The following is a 12377-nucleotide window of genomic DNA, read 5'->3' on the forward strand; positions in this document are numbered from 1 at the left end:
ATGGTGACTGTCTTTTGGCCAAGGCAGCTTTGGTTTCCCTTCTCTATCATACAGCCAGTCATCACAAATTACCACACAAGGAGGATCGCATCGCACAGCCGAGAGGATCACACCAATCTGTCATCCCTAAATCTAATCCTATGAATGATGGGTTTTGATCCCTTTCAGGTACCAGTTTTCAGAGAATGCACTGTGGGTTCTTCAGGAAGCACAGAAACACACCATATGAAAATTTTACATAGCCAAATGGAAGAGATTTTCCTTTTGGTGTCATAAAAACAATCGGGACCCTATAAAATCAGAGATTCCTCATATCATAAATCATTTGTGTGAACTCATGAAAACTGGTCTGGCATATCCTATCAAAGCCCACCTGTCAGTTTTGTCTGCCTGTCTGTCCCTCAGTCCACCTGTTATGTCCAGGCCTGAGGTCAAACAGTTCCTAAATGGGGTACTGCACCTAAGCTCCCCAAGGAAGCCCATGCCCCCTCCTTGGGACCTCAGTTACATACTAGAAAATCTTACTCTGTCATCATTTGAACCAGCGGGTCTATATCATTTCAGCAAATGGCATTTTCAGTTCACTTACATCAAATATGGCATTCGTCAAACTGTTTATATAGAGAGTGCAGTACAGCTAGGATCGGGAAGTTTGCCCTTTCCCCACTGTAGTGAGATATCTGAGTTGGTGTATATAATTAGCAGGGAGTGTGGGGGGGTACAGCCCCCACAAGAGTGGATTTTGATGAATGGCATTTCTGATGAAATGCCTTTTGCTGAACTGTCACTCCACGGAAGTGATATAGACCCAGACCAGCAGCTTCAGCAAATCTCAAATTCTGCACCTGGATAACTATCTTGCTACTAGCCTCCACTTCTGCCAGAAGAGTCCCAGACCTTTAGGCACTCTTGGCTTTCCACCCTTTCTTATTTTGCACAGTGACACAGAGTCGCTGAGGGTTAACCACTCCTTCATGCCTAAGGTGCTGAATGAGATGTCCCTCAACCAGGCCATCTTCCTGCCTACTTTCTTTTGCAAACTCGCAGAATGGGGGGTGTTTGCACTAGATGTATACAGGTAGCTGAGGGGGGTTGCACTAGATGTATACAGACAGCTGAGATTTCATTTATATAAAACTAAATCTGCTCATAAGTCAGACCAGCTGCTTATCTCTTTCATGAACTCCAGGTCAACCAGTATCTAAACAAACCATTGCAAGCTGAATCTCTGTCTCCTTTTTCTCCTTTTGTTACTCGCACCATAGCAAATTCTTGCTCCGACCACTCTTGGGGGACTTCTAAAAAGGGGGTGAAAGCAATCCTGGAATCTGCAACCTGGTCTTTTGTACACATTTTCACTAAACATTACAAAATTGATGACTTTTCAAGATCCAGAGCTGCTATCACTAGGAGAGTTTTCTCTCGACTGTTAGTTCTCTTCTGCATTAACCATCCTCCCTTCTATTCCTTGGACCTCTCTGAATCACTCTTCTGTTCGGAGTACTGTGACAGTGATCTCAGTCAGGGCAGTGCAGTTGTGTAAAAATTAAGCATAACATTAGATGCCCTATTGATTGGTGTTGCAGTATTCCTTCTCCCTTTGGATACCATCTCGCTTTCTTTCTTACTGCCTTGTCTGCATGACTATAGGACCGAGTGGGCTCTTCTTATTTCTTGCATGGCTCGTCCTAGCTGACTAGTCTCTGTCAGAGGTCTTCAGGCTGATGGCTTGGATGTAGTCTCAAGATCTTTGCTGATATGCCTACCTGTATACCACTATGTTTGAGAGCTGAGGTCCTACATTGGATGCAAGATCCAGGGAAAGTTGAGCTTTGCTACACCGGCCGGATGTCAGTGGTGAAAACCCACCTGTTTAGAGTACTGCAACAGTGATCAGTAGGACATAACTGTTCTGGAAAATCCTTATACAACTGTAGTTTTTCCAATATAAACAGTACTGCATATTTTAGCATTCTGTTTAAGCCCATTTTTCAGACAACTGGTATTAACCAGGGTAAACTGTTTCTGAAGATTGCAGATATCTGGGGGCATTCACAGTTTCATCCAATTTGAAGTCATCTGCTTATTTGGTTAACCCATGTCCTGGTTATCATTTTTGAGATCAAAGAAATAGACCCCAAACAGGAGGTCACCGAGTACAGACACATAGGGGATTCACTGGTTACTGTACCACTGTTTGAAGCAACGTCTGACACACAAACTGTGTGGGTTCTGTTGGCTATCTGAGTAGCCCCCTCAGGTAAACTAACCAAGTTTAACAGCCATGATCTTACTTTGACAGTCATTGTCAGGTGAAGCCTAATGAAATTCTTAACACAATAAATAGTGAAATCAGTTATGAGACACTTTGTGGCTTTACAGATTAGAATTGTAAAGCTGATTGGTCTATTAATTGCCAGAGTCCATGGTAGGCAACACTTGTGGCGAGGCTTAACCACAACAGTGCACAGGATTTTGGAAGGTTATGTCTCAGCAGTCTCACCAGTGCAGTTTTCAATTTGTTGGCAGGGGGATTGCATCTTTGGCTGCTTATCAGATGTTTTGGAGCTCTGTGATTTTTCTGGTAACTTCACAACACTGTCTAGGCTGCTCTTTTCTGGCTGAACTGTTGTTGGGAATTTATTCTGCTTGTTTGTTGAATCTGTGGAGGTAGTTTTTGTGTACTGCATTTGCATGAATCTCCAGGATTTGGTTCCAAGTTGAGCAGAACTGGGACTCGTTCCCCTCTCATCATTCCTGTTGTGACTGTGGTGTCAGAGACGATCTGATCCTTGTTACTTAGCTTCCTAGGATTTTGAGTTCAGTTGGATTGAAAGTGGAACTCCGCTTCTCCCGGTCACCTGAACTCTTGTTGGGAATTTATTCTGCTTGTTTGTTGAATCTGCTGTGGAGGTAGTTTTTCTGTACTGCATTTGCAAGAATATCCAGGATTTGGTTCCAAGTTCAGCAAAACTGGGACTGATTCCCCTCTCATCATTCCTGATGTAAATGTGGTGTCAGAGGCGATCTGATTTTTATTACTTGTCTTCCTAGGATTTTGAGTTCAGGTGGATTGAAAGTGGAACTCTGCTTCTCCCGGTCACCAGCCTGTTCTGACTTTAGAATTAGAGGTGACCATATCCATATTGTGGGCATCCTTATGGTTCTCCTGATAAAACATTAAGCATTTTATTTAACACTGCTGTTGTTTTTTAGGAATTCAGAGCAGTTGCATATTATTCCCTTTAAGTGTATGCCTTAATATGCATATTTAGTCTCACCATAAAATTTTGTCCTAATGTTATGAAACTTTTGTCAAATTGATTTTTGTGTGTGAGGGCTGGATTGATGCTTTTTCCATCTTTCTTCTATCTAGTTAGTATAGTCGAAGTGCAGTAAGGTTGTCCTCTGCAATTGTCCTTGTATCAGTCTTGCTTTAGTGACATACACTCTTTGCAGACTGAGTGAAGTGTTCTATGACCTTAATTGAAATCTGCTATTGTACTTGCGCTGTGTAGAAAAGGCTACCCATCTTATACCCATTTTCCCTCGACTTTCTCACTGGGAGGTGCCATTGCTAAGAAATTCTTGGTTTGGTTTCTTGGCTATAATCTATATATCCTATACCTCTTGTACTCCATGTAGTGGTTCAAAATATGGAGGGGAAAAAATAATGTGGTGCTTGCAGCATAAATGAAATGTAATCACCGTGGCAAAAGGAAAAGGGAAGGTGCACACATCCCAAAGGCATTTACACCATAAATGTAAAGTAGATACAGCAGTTACATGCTGATTGATACAGCCAGACTGTTCAAATAATCCAACAAAGAAAATTCCTTTTGCTGCTGCAATGCAGAGTGAAAGTACTTCTCCTGTTGAGCTTTTTTACATTTTTGACATACCTGGGACAGCTGCCTATCACTGCAGTTTGAGGTAGTCTGCGTGATTCTGTTCTTGTACAAGTGCATACAACTCTGCTCATAGATCCACAAAACAGCACCTGAGAAGACATTGGAAATGGTGATAACCCCCTTTGACAAACTTTTAAAAGCAAGGTAGATGGTACATGTTCAATTTATAAATACTTCAAAATGCTGAGGGAAAGAGAGGCATAGGTCTGCAAAAATACCCACGAGTAATTAACCATATAACTTTTCCTGTATCAGTAATGGTCTACAAAGTATTGCGGGAAATGCATTACCTTGAGGGGGAACCGAGGCTCCAATAATTCATATGCAGCACTAATCTGTGTACGCTTAAAAAGCATAGAGAAGCCAACTGCTTCATGCAACTGTGAAACTCTGAACTTGTACAGTAAAACACAGACAAGTGCATTATTTGAATTTTATACCACAAGTTCTGAGAAAAATGAAAGCAGCAGACCTTATGTGCAGCATTAGCAAGAGACTAAACAAAATGGCCAACTCAGAATTTAACAAATTAAAGTGAATGGAGGGAGTGCAGATGACTTTTGCATCTTAAAAAAAAAAATCACACATTATATTGAAAGCTTTGTAAGAGTTGCTCATCAGTACCACAAAAATTGGTAAAGCCCTGCTGCCATCAGCACAAGTTAAGACACCATGCACTGAATACAACTGCCGACAACATGTAGGTAAGGTCTGTGCATCTTCTGGACAGTGCTGCTGCATACATCTACCAGATTTTGAGCAGCAACACACTAGAATTGCCACAGGGGCCTGAATGCAGCATAAACAAAAATACCCCCAGATTTCAGATGACCTAAGGACATATCCACATTTTCTAAGTAGTTACTTGTATATGTACATATATATACATGCATACATACAAAACTGCATGTATCATCTGAAGGCACACAACACTAGCAAAACAGATTAACTTTTTGTTTAATTTGGGCCAGACAGAAAGTAACTTTTTGCTTAATTTGGGCCAGACAGAAAGTAGAACACTTATGCTGTTGTTGCTACTTTGCCCTCTTTGGGGTCAGATTCATGTTCTGTTTACCTGTTTTCCAGGATCAGGGTGGTCATTCCTTCCCCTGGACAGCTGACTTTCCTAGTATTCACAGTCCTTGTAGGCTTATTCATTTTTCTGCCTAAGGAATATGATTGTGCTGTTTCAGGAGATAATATGCTATTCTCTTCTACTATTGCTGTCTGTGTATTTATTTTGGCCTATTTTTTCAGAGGCTTTGATTAGGGGTAACCTGGGGAGTATACCATATTTGCTAGGGATGCCTCATCCTCTTACCCAATTATTACTTTGTCTCTCTCTAAAGTCAGATTCTGCTGTGCATCAGCAGCTTATCCCTTTGGGGATGGTGTATTCTCCCTTCAGGCAATAAATCTTGTGCATTTTTCACTTTGGTTTGGCTGCGTCCTGTCTTATAACTTATACATATCCACTCTTCATAGCATAGCTTTTCTGTCAGCTATTTGACTTTAAAGGCCTTTGGACTGGATAGCTGGCGGATGCTTCTTGTTCCCCTGCTATCCAGGCAAACAAGAGGAGGGGTTGGATTTCTTTCCTTGGTAATGGATATGTCCATGGCTTTTCCATATCTTGAGGACAGTATACTTTCAAAGTCTGCATTTATCTTTTGGTTATCCTTATGCTGTGTTTTTCAGCATTTCATCCATAGGACAGAGATGGTGGCCCTTCCAGAAGTTCACTTGTTTAACAGCCATCTCCTGCTATTACTTGTAAAAGACGAAGGCATTTTGAGACACTCCCCTTTCCTTTAGTTTTTCTGTGGTTAATGACATTGCTTTTAGCACAGGGCTTTGGTCAAGAAGGATCTCATTCGGGAAATGTTAGGTTATATTGTACAGTGCTTCCCTCCGCTTTGGGATTAGACATTTAACCACTTGCTTATTAGCTATTTTTAGTTTTTCATTGCTATTTTGACAGATTTTCCATGGCATTTTACTGTATTCTGATCCATGTCCCAGGCTGACTCCATTGGGGTGCACCACTGGACCCTTTTGCCTAGCATTTTTATTTTTTTATGTCCTTCCTTTGTATGGTTCCTGATTCCTTTTCATTTTTCAGGAGTTACCGTAATAGTAGCAGTGGAAGTTTAGGTCCATCTTCATCTGACCCCACCACCTTTTTGTTTTGGGGTTGGAGCTTACCTGTAGAATTTGTTGCTTCTTCCTTGGTCTGCTTCCTTCCTGTAGATAAAAAGAAGGAATTTGGTGCCCTGCAGAAGTTTTAGGTGCTGAGCTGTCCATATCCTGCTGACCTCTGTTCCTGTTCTCCACTTCTGTATTTTTTTTCTCAGAAGCATGCAGTCTATGACTATACATGCAGTGATATCAGCGCATGCTAACCTTGAGCTTGCCATTTCACCCACCATTTTCTTTTGCTGGACTTTAAATCTCAGTCCTTTTGCAGGACAGCAAAATATTTCCCATCTTTTTTAATCCACAAGCAGATGTTCCAAGTGTTCTTGTGGCTGACTTGTAATGAAATGAGATTTGCATCAGCATTCTGTGTTGGTGATTGGGCACCTCCACCAGCAGATGCTGTTTAAAAAAGTATCCGTCTACCTACCTCACTATTGTAAAACTAACACACATTAAAGATCATTGTGTGATGGTCACCAGGAGTGTCCTGCATATATAACCGTGGGTTTCTCTCAGAGCATTGGACAAGCAGTTATGTAGAGGTAAGCCCATTTTTAGAAGTGGTTGTATGCTCCACACAGGTGTTGAGCCCATCCTTTAACAATGAGGGTTTGTACTCATGCTGTCTCAGAGGCTTAGAGGAGGTGCACCCTAATCTCCTATTGGGTGGGGACTTCTGCTATGTAGGTGTCATCAGTCCCTTCTACTGTCATTTGGATGAACCATGCTAGTGACCTATCTTATCACAGGGAGTAGTGTCTGGAATCTTCTGAATATGGTTTGGTGATGGTCAAGGCTGAGGAGGCAGATTCTCATCCTGTATACTCCTTCCATGTGTAGCCGAGTCTTTTGGCCTAGATTGAGATCGGTCCACCATGTATTCCTATTCCAGGGCTCAAGCTTCAGAGCCTAGACCATGTGCAGATGTTTAAGGTCTGTGGGAATGAGAATCGCAGGGGACAGAGTGCACCTTTAGAGAACACGGCCTCAGTCGGGCAGCAGTTCCAATGTGGGTCTCATGTCACTTTTGCAGGTGCGCTTCTAAGTGCTGGATCCTACTGTCCAGCCCCAGGCATGCAAACAATTCCTCACTTAATGCCTGTGTAATCCTGTTCATAAATTTATCCTTTGAGCTGGTGGGATTGGGGAACTTCATCTACTCAGGAGTCTGCAGGGAGTCTAAGGAATTAAAATATTTTATGTCAGAAGCAGATAAGGACAGTAACTTCCCCAAATAATAAAGCTCCTTCCAGATGACCACCATTGTTGAAAAAGCCTTAAAGCTTTTGAAATTCTTTGTGGATTGGCCCATGACCACCATTGCTTCTCCCCAAGTATGTCTTAATTGTATCTGTGGAAAGAGGAGGAGAAGCATTGAGTCATATATTCAGGGGAGTCGCTTATTAAGGATGCTGGTTATGCAACTAGGAAGCACAATGATTGTGCTCTTGTACCCCCTCAAAAGAGCAGATGCTGCCTGTAATTTCCCAGCTGAGTGGAATGAGTCCGGAGCTGGATATTCTGAGGCATTTTGTATGATTTCCTTTGTTTAGTACAGGGTCAAAGACCACAGTACTGTGCCAAATTGCCATCAGCTAAGGAGTCTAAAGACATGAACATAGCTGATAACTTAATTTATTTCTTTGCCACAAGATTAAAAAACTCTCACAAATGAACATGGCATATTGACTTTTGTTCCTGGGGTCATTGCTGGGACAGTATTTATTCCAAGTTTAAAGTTTCAGCTATTCCAGTAGCTCATAGTGGCTGTATGACAAAGTTTGAAGATGTTAAGGTTTCATACCTGTTTTAATCAAAATATTTTGCAAAAAATTTCTGGATGCCTTGAGTGGAGTCATATTAATATTTAATTGCAAGAAGTGCAAGGTACTGCATATAGATTTTGAAAATAGAGATTAGGTGTTGGGTTGTTGCGTCTTTCGGCTTTTCCTGGTTAGGGGTCGCCACAGCGGAGCTCCGGTCTGCTAATGATTGGCAGTAGACTTTTACGTGCCGAGTTGCCAGCTCTGATGCACAACCTTCAACGAAGTTACGCCCACTCAAGCAGAAGACTATCTAGCTAAGAATCGAACCAGCCAGCGTCTTACTGTGAGGCAACAATGCTACCGCAGCGAGTTTATAATTAATTGTGGGTGTTGCACTAATTTTGGGGTATTAATGTCTGACTAAACCTGCTCTGGCATCTTGGAAAACAGACTTGAAAATGTTAGAGTAACAAAGAAGTAAGTGAAAATATCTCATCTAGAAGTTTATTACTGCTTATACCTTCAGACGTTTGATGCCCTCTGTACTTGAGTACAGTGTTGTCTTCTGTTCGTCTTCAGTTAATGACATCATCATGCTCAAATGTATATTTGGAAAATATGCATCCAGAGCAATAAAGTTACGTTATAAAGAAGGGTTAAAAATTTTTTTCTATATTTACTGAACTTTGCACAGTGGTCTTATTTGGATTTGCAAATGCTCACAAAATTTGTTTTTACAAAAAAAAAAAACACAATGAATGTTAGCTTTACAACCCCACTTAATGACGACTCAAAATAAATTACTTGTTGATTATAAATAGAGAAATAATATAAATGGAGAAATGAACAGTTTAGTGTTTAAGCTGGTAGAAAATGGAAAAGGTTCTGCTAAAAATAATAAAATAAACTTAGTTTAGTTGTATTCTGATGTAGGATTGATAGCTAATTTGATGAAAAAGTATATTGGTTGATTTCAAAATGGAGAATGGTTTCTTATACCTTCTTAAGAAACTACTTAGCCAATAAACATTAATTTGCAGTTAGAATTGGGTGGACACAGCGCACTAACACTTTTTTTTTCTCTTCTTAGGATTCTTACAGAACCTGAAATTGATACACATCTTATAGCCTTGTCAGAAAGAGACTAAAGACTGTATTCAGTTTTACCAACCTAGTGGATGCAGCCAGAGCCTGGATGTGTTCTTTAGAAAATGACAGCCTGCTGTTCGAAAGTTGAATTCTCATTGTATGATGTATTTTATTCTACAAATAAAGCGGTGCTTTTTGAAAATCTTGATGGCTTCCACTGCTTAACTTGAGCCTGGAGTATCTCAGCAGTAAACCTTGATGGGTGTTGGATTAGCTTGAATGAATAAAAGTATCATGGGTTGGAATCCCAAAGGTGCCCCAACATTTGCAGTGCCTTATTGCTGTTCAAAAGTATGTTGAGGCATTTACATAGATAAGTGATATGCTTCTGCAGTGCTTTTATTTTGCATTACTGTTTTTTTTTCATTTTTGTATTTCTAATTGCCTATATTAAGATCTAGACAGTAGATATTGTATTGAGATTTACCAGCTGTAGGACATTGCATTGTGTTAAGGTGGGATTTCATTATAATTCACCAAAAAGTTCTTTAGAATGATTTAAAATATCCTGCATTAAAAGTATTTAGTAGCTTTAAAGGACACTGTTCTCAGTGTTTTATTCTGTTTGTAGTTTTAACATATATGTTTGCCTTAACACTTTCGTGTGCACGTCCTGAAACCACACCATATATATTCATGGACTGTTACTAGGCTAATGACCCGGGGCGCCTTTCTAAGCTTAGCCAAGTTTTCCCAAAAGAATGATGATGCCCTGTATTCAAATAGGACATTAAGGGCCAGGCATTTATAAGCTCCCTCTGTACTTAAAGGGATATGGGTGCCAGGCCTAGTATAAATTTCCTATTCCTCATTCACTTGTCTAGATTGTGCTTTAACTGGGTAATAGACTAACTCAGCTTCACATGGATGGGAAGCCTGTTCCATAGGAGGGGCGGTCTATGGGACACATATCTGTCACTCCAGCATGTTCTGTTGAAGTCACAGACAAAATTCAGGTCCCTCGACCTTTTTATTTTTGGTACTCTTTGACTTACGAATGTATAGGAGATTCAGAATTGTGGGGTTTGTAGATGCATTGTAAACCAGACATAGGTCATCCCTCAGTAATCTATGGGAGACTGAGTAGAGGGGAAATGGCTTTAAGGCAGTCTGCTTAAGGCAGGTTTGTTGTGCCTTGTATTCTTTTTTTAAGGAACCTTTGAAGTTGCTCTAGTTGCTGCATATGCCTGATCAAATACATACAAAAGGGAGCATTTTACTCTGATTAGTCTGATAAGAGCAGAGTCCAGTGAGGTAATGACCTCTTTGGTCATAGATGCCATGCCCTTACTTATAAGTTGCGAAACATAAAAGGATGTCCTCACCACTGTGGCCATGTGTTGGTAGAAGGTAAGGCTACTGTCTACGTGCATACCGAGATCCCTGACTACTGGGTTGACTTTTATGAGTATATTATCAACATGGTAATTAGCCGGGATGGTTGATTTCACAAAGGGTGCAGTTATGCATTTCGTAGTATTGAGTTTAAGACCATGGCTTTGGCACTATTTCTTAATCCGAGAAAGACCCTCTTGAAGAATGGTAGCATCTACAGGGGTGTCGATGATGACCCCCAGCTTGCAATCAACTGCAAACTTAGCCATAAACCTTCAGCATTTGCTTCCATTTTAATGAAGTAGATGCCAAAAGGAGCAGGCCCAGTATCGAGCCCTGTGGGACTACACTATTGAGTAGCTTCTTGTGGACGTGGCCTCACCTAATTTGTCCTCCTGGGTCCTATCAGTGAGCCATTTAATGCCTGAGTGGGATATTGTATCAAAACCCTTGGCCAGGTTGAGGTTAAGCTGTGTGCACAGTCTTACCTTCATCCAGTGCTTGGGTGACCATGTCAAAAAGTCTCCCAGGTTTAATAGGCATGACTGTCCTTCAACAAAGCCGAACTGTGATGGGTCCAGCATTTGGAGGTTGCCTCTTTCCTCATTTGTCATGCCCATGATAATTCTTTCCATCGCCATATATATCAGGCTTGTAAGTGAGAGTGACTGTAGCCATCTTCCATTCCTTGAGCACAAAACCTGACTGAAGGCTCCAGTTGAAAAGTGATTTAGGTGGACCAGAGAGGTCATGTTTCATGCTATTTGTTAAACACCCCAGGATGTTATCGGGGCCCATCGGTGCAGTGTTTTTGCCCTTGGAAAGTGCATTGATGACCTATTCCCTAGTAATAGCTGGGAAAATTGTGTTGTGTGGAATTTTCTTTGGATTGTTGAAGGGAGTTGGGGGAGAAATTTGAGCTGAACATGCCAGCCAAAAGAATGGCAATGGCCTCAGGTTCAGTGTGAGTGATGCCATTTACAATTGGTTCTGCACATTGTTGTGTATTTCCACTGAGATTACAGACATAGTTGTAGAAAGCTTTGTAGTTGTCTTATGCCTGAGAAGCTGTTTTTTCTTCAAATTTAGCCTTTGATGTATTAATTAACCCTCTTAGCTTCCTATTTAGGTTGGTCAGGGGGCTTTTAGTACGTATGGCCAAGTTCCTCCTGTGCTTGGCAAAGATTTTTTTTTTCTTTTGTTGCATAACTGATTTGATATTGTGATTCCAACAGGGTGGCTTGTCTTTTGAGTTTGTCTTATTCTTAATACAAGTGGACATGTCTCGCTGTATACAGCTGTCATTGTGGCTGTACGGAGATTTGGTAAATTGCTCAGTGTATTCTGTGGTGTTTACTGGGTTTGGGTTGCTTGGAATTCAACCAGTGTGTTGCGTATAGAGAGGATAGCCTTGGAATAGCTCCTAAAGGTTGTTAATTTTGATGAATCCCTGGATTGTAATTTTTATTTCAAGTAATACTGCCTTATGGCCAGATATGATGAGCGAAGATGGTACAGTGGGTGAGGAACATTGAACCCTATGTTTGTGAGTACAAGGTCAAGGATGTTTGTGGCCCTGGTAGGAGAATGGACCAACTGTTCTAGGATGTTGGTATTAAAGTTTAGGAATCACCGGGCTTGTGGTGTAGGATTCCTGTTCTTTAGAGGGGCAGTTGAGATCCCCCATTAATATCGTGTTGAGTTGAACAGTGAGCGACTCTAGTACATTGAGATAGGTAGTATGTGTTTCCTGTGACATGGAGGGGAGCCGTATATGTTGCAAGGGTATGGTATGCCATCCTGTGTATGGTGAGTTGCACATGTATGTGTTCCAGTGGGTCATACACTATTAATTAGTCTGGATGTGAGATTGGTCTTAATATAGACTGACACTTCTCCACCTTTAGTTCCCTCCTGTGCAGTAGCTGGTCTAATGATGTGAAACGTATTATAACCTTACATTGCTATGGTACTCTCAGCAACTTTAAACCACGTCTCCACAGATGTCTACACTCAC

General features: G+C 41.1%; 1 protein-coding gene across 1 annotated transcript in view; it reads left to right on the top strand.

Moving 5' to 3' along the window:
- PSMA6 (proteasome 20S subunit alpha 6) overlaps window positions 1-9171 on the top strand; it is a 502474-nt gene extending 493303 nt beyond the window's left edge. The window contains exon 7 of the mRNA XM_044074125.1: window positions 8967-9171. Coding sequence (XP_043930060.1) covers window positions 8967-9024 — 58 coding nt within the window. The 3' untranslated portion in view covers window positions 9025-9171. The remainder of the gene's footprint in view (window positions 1-8966) is intronic.
- The last annotated feature ends 3206 nt before the right edge of the window (window positions 9172-12377 follow it).

Source organism: Protopterus annectens, chromosome 6.part0, assembly GCF_019279795.1.
Source record: "Protopterus annectens isolate FY-2018-M chromosome 6.part0, PAN1.0, whole genome shotgun sequence".
NCBI lineage: Eukaryota > Metazoa > Chordata > Ceratodontiformes > Protopteridae > Protopterus > Protopterus annectens.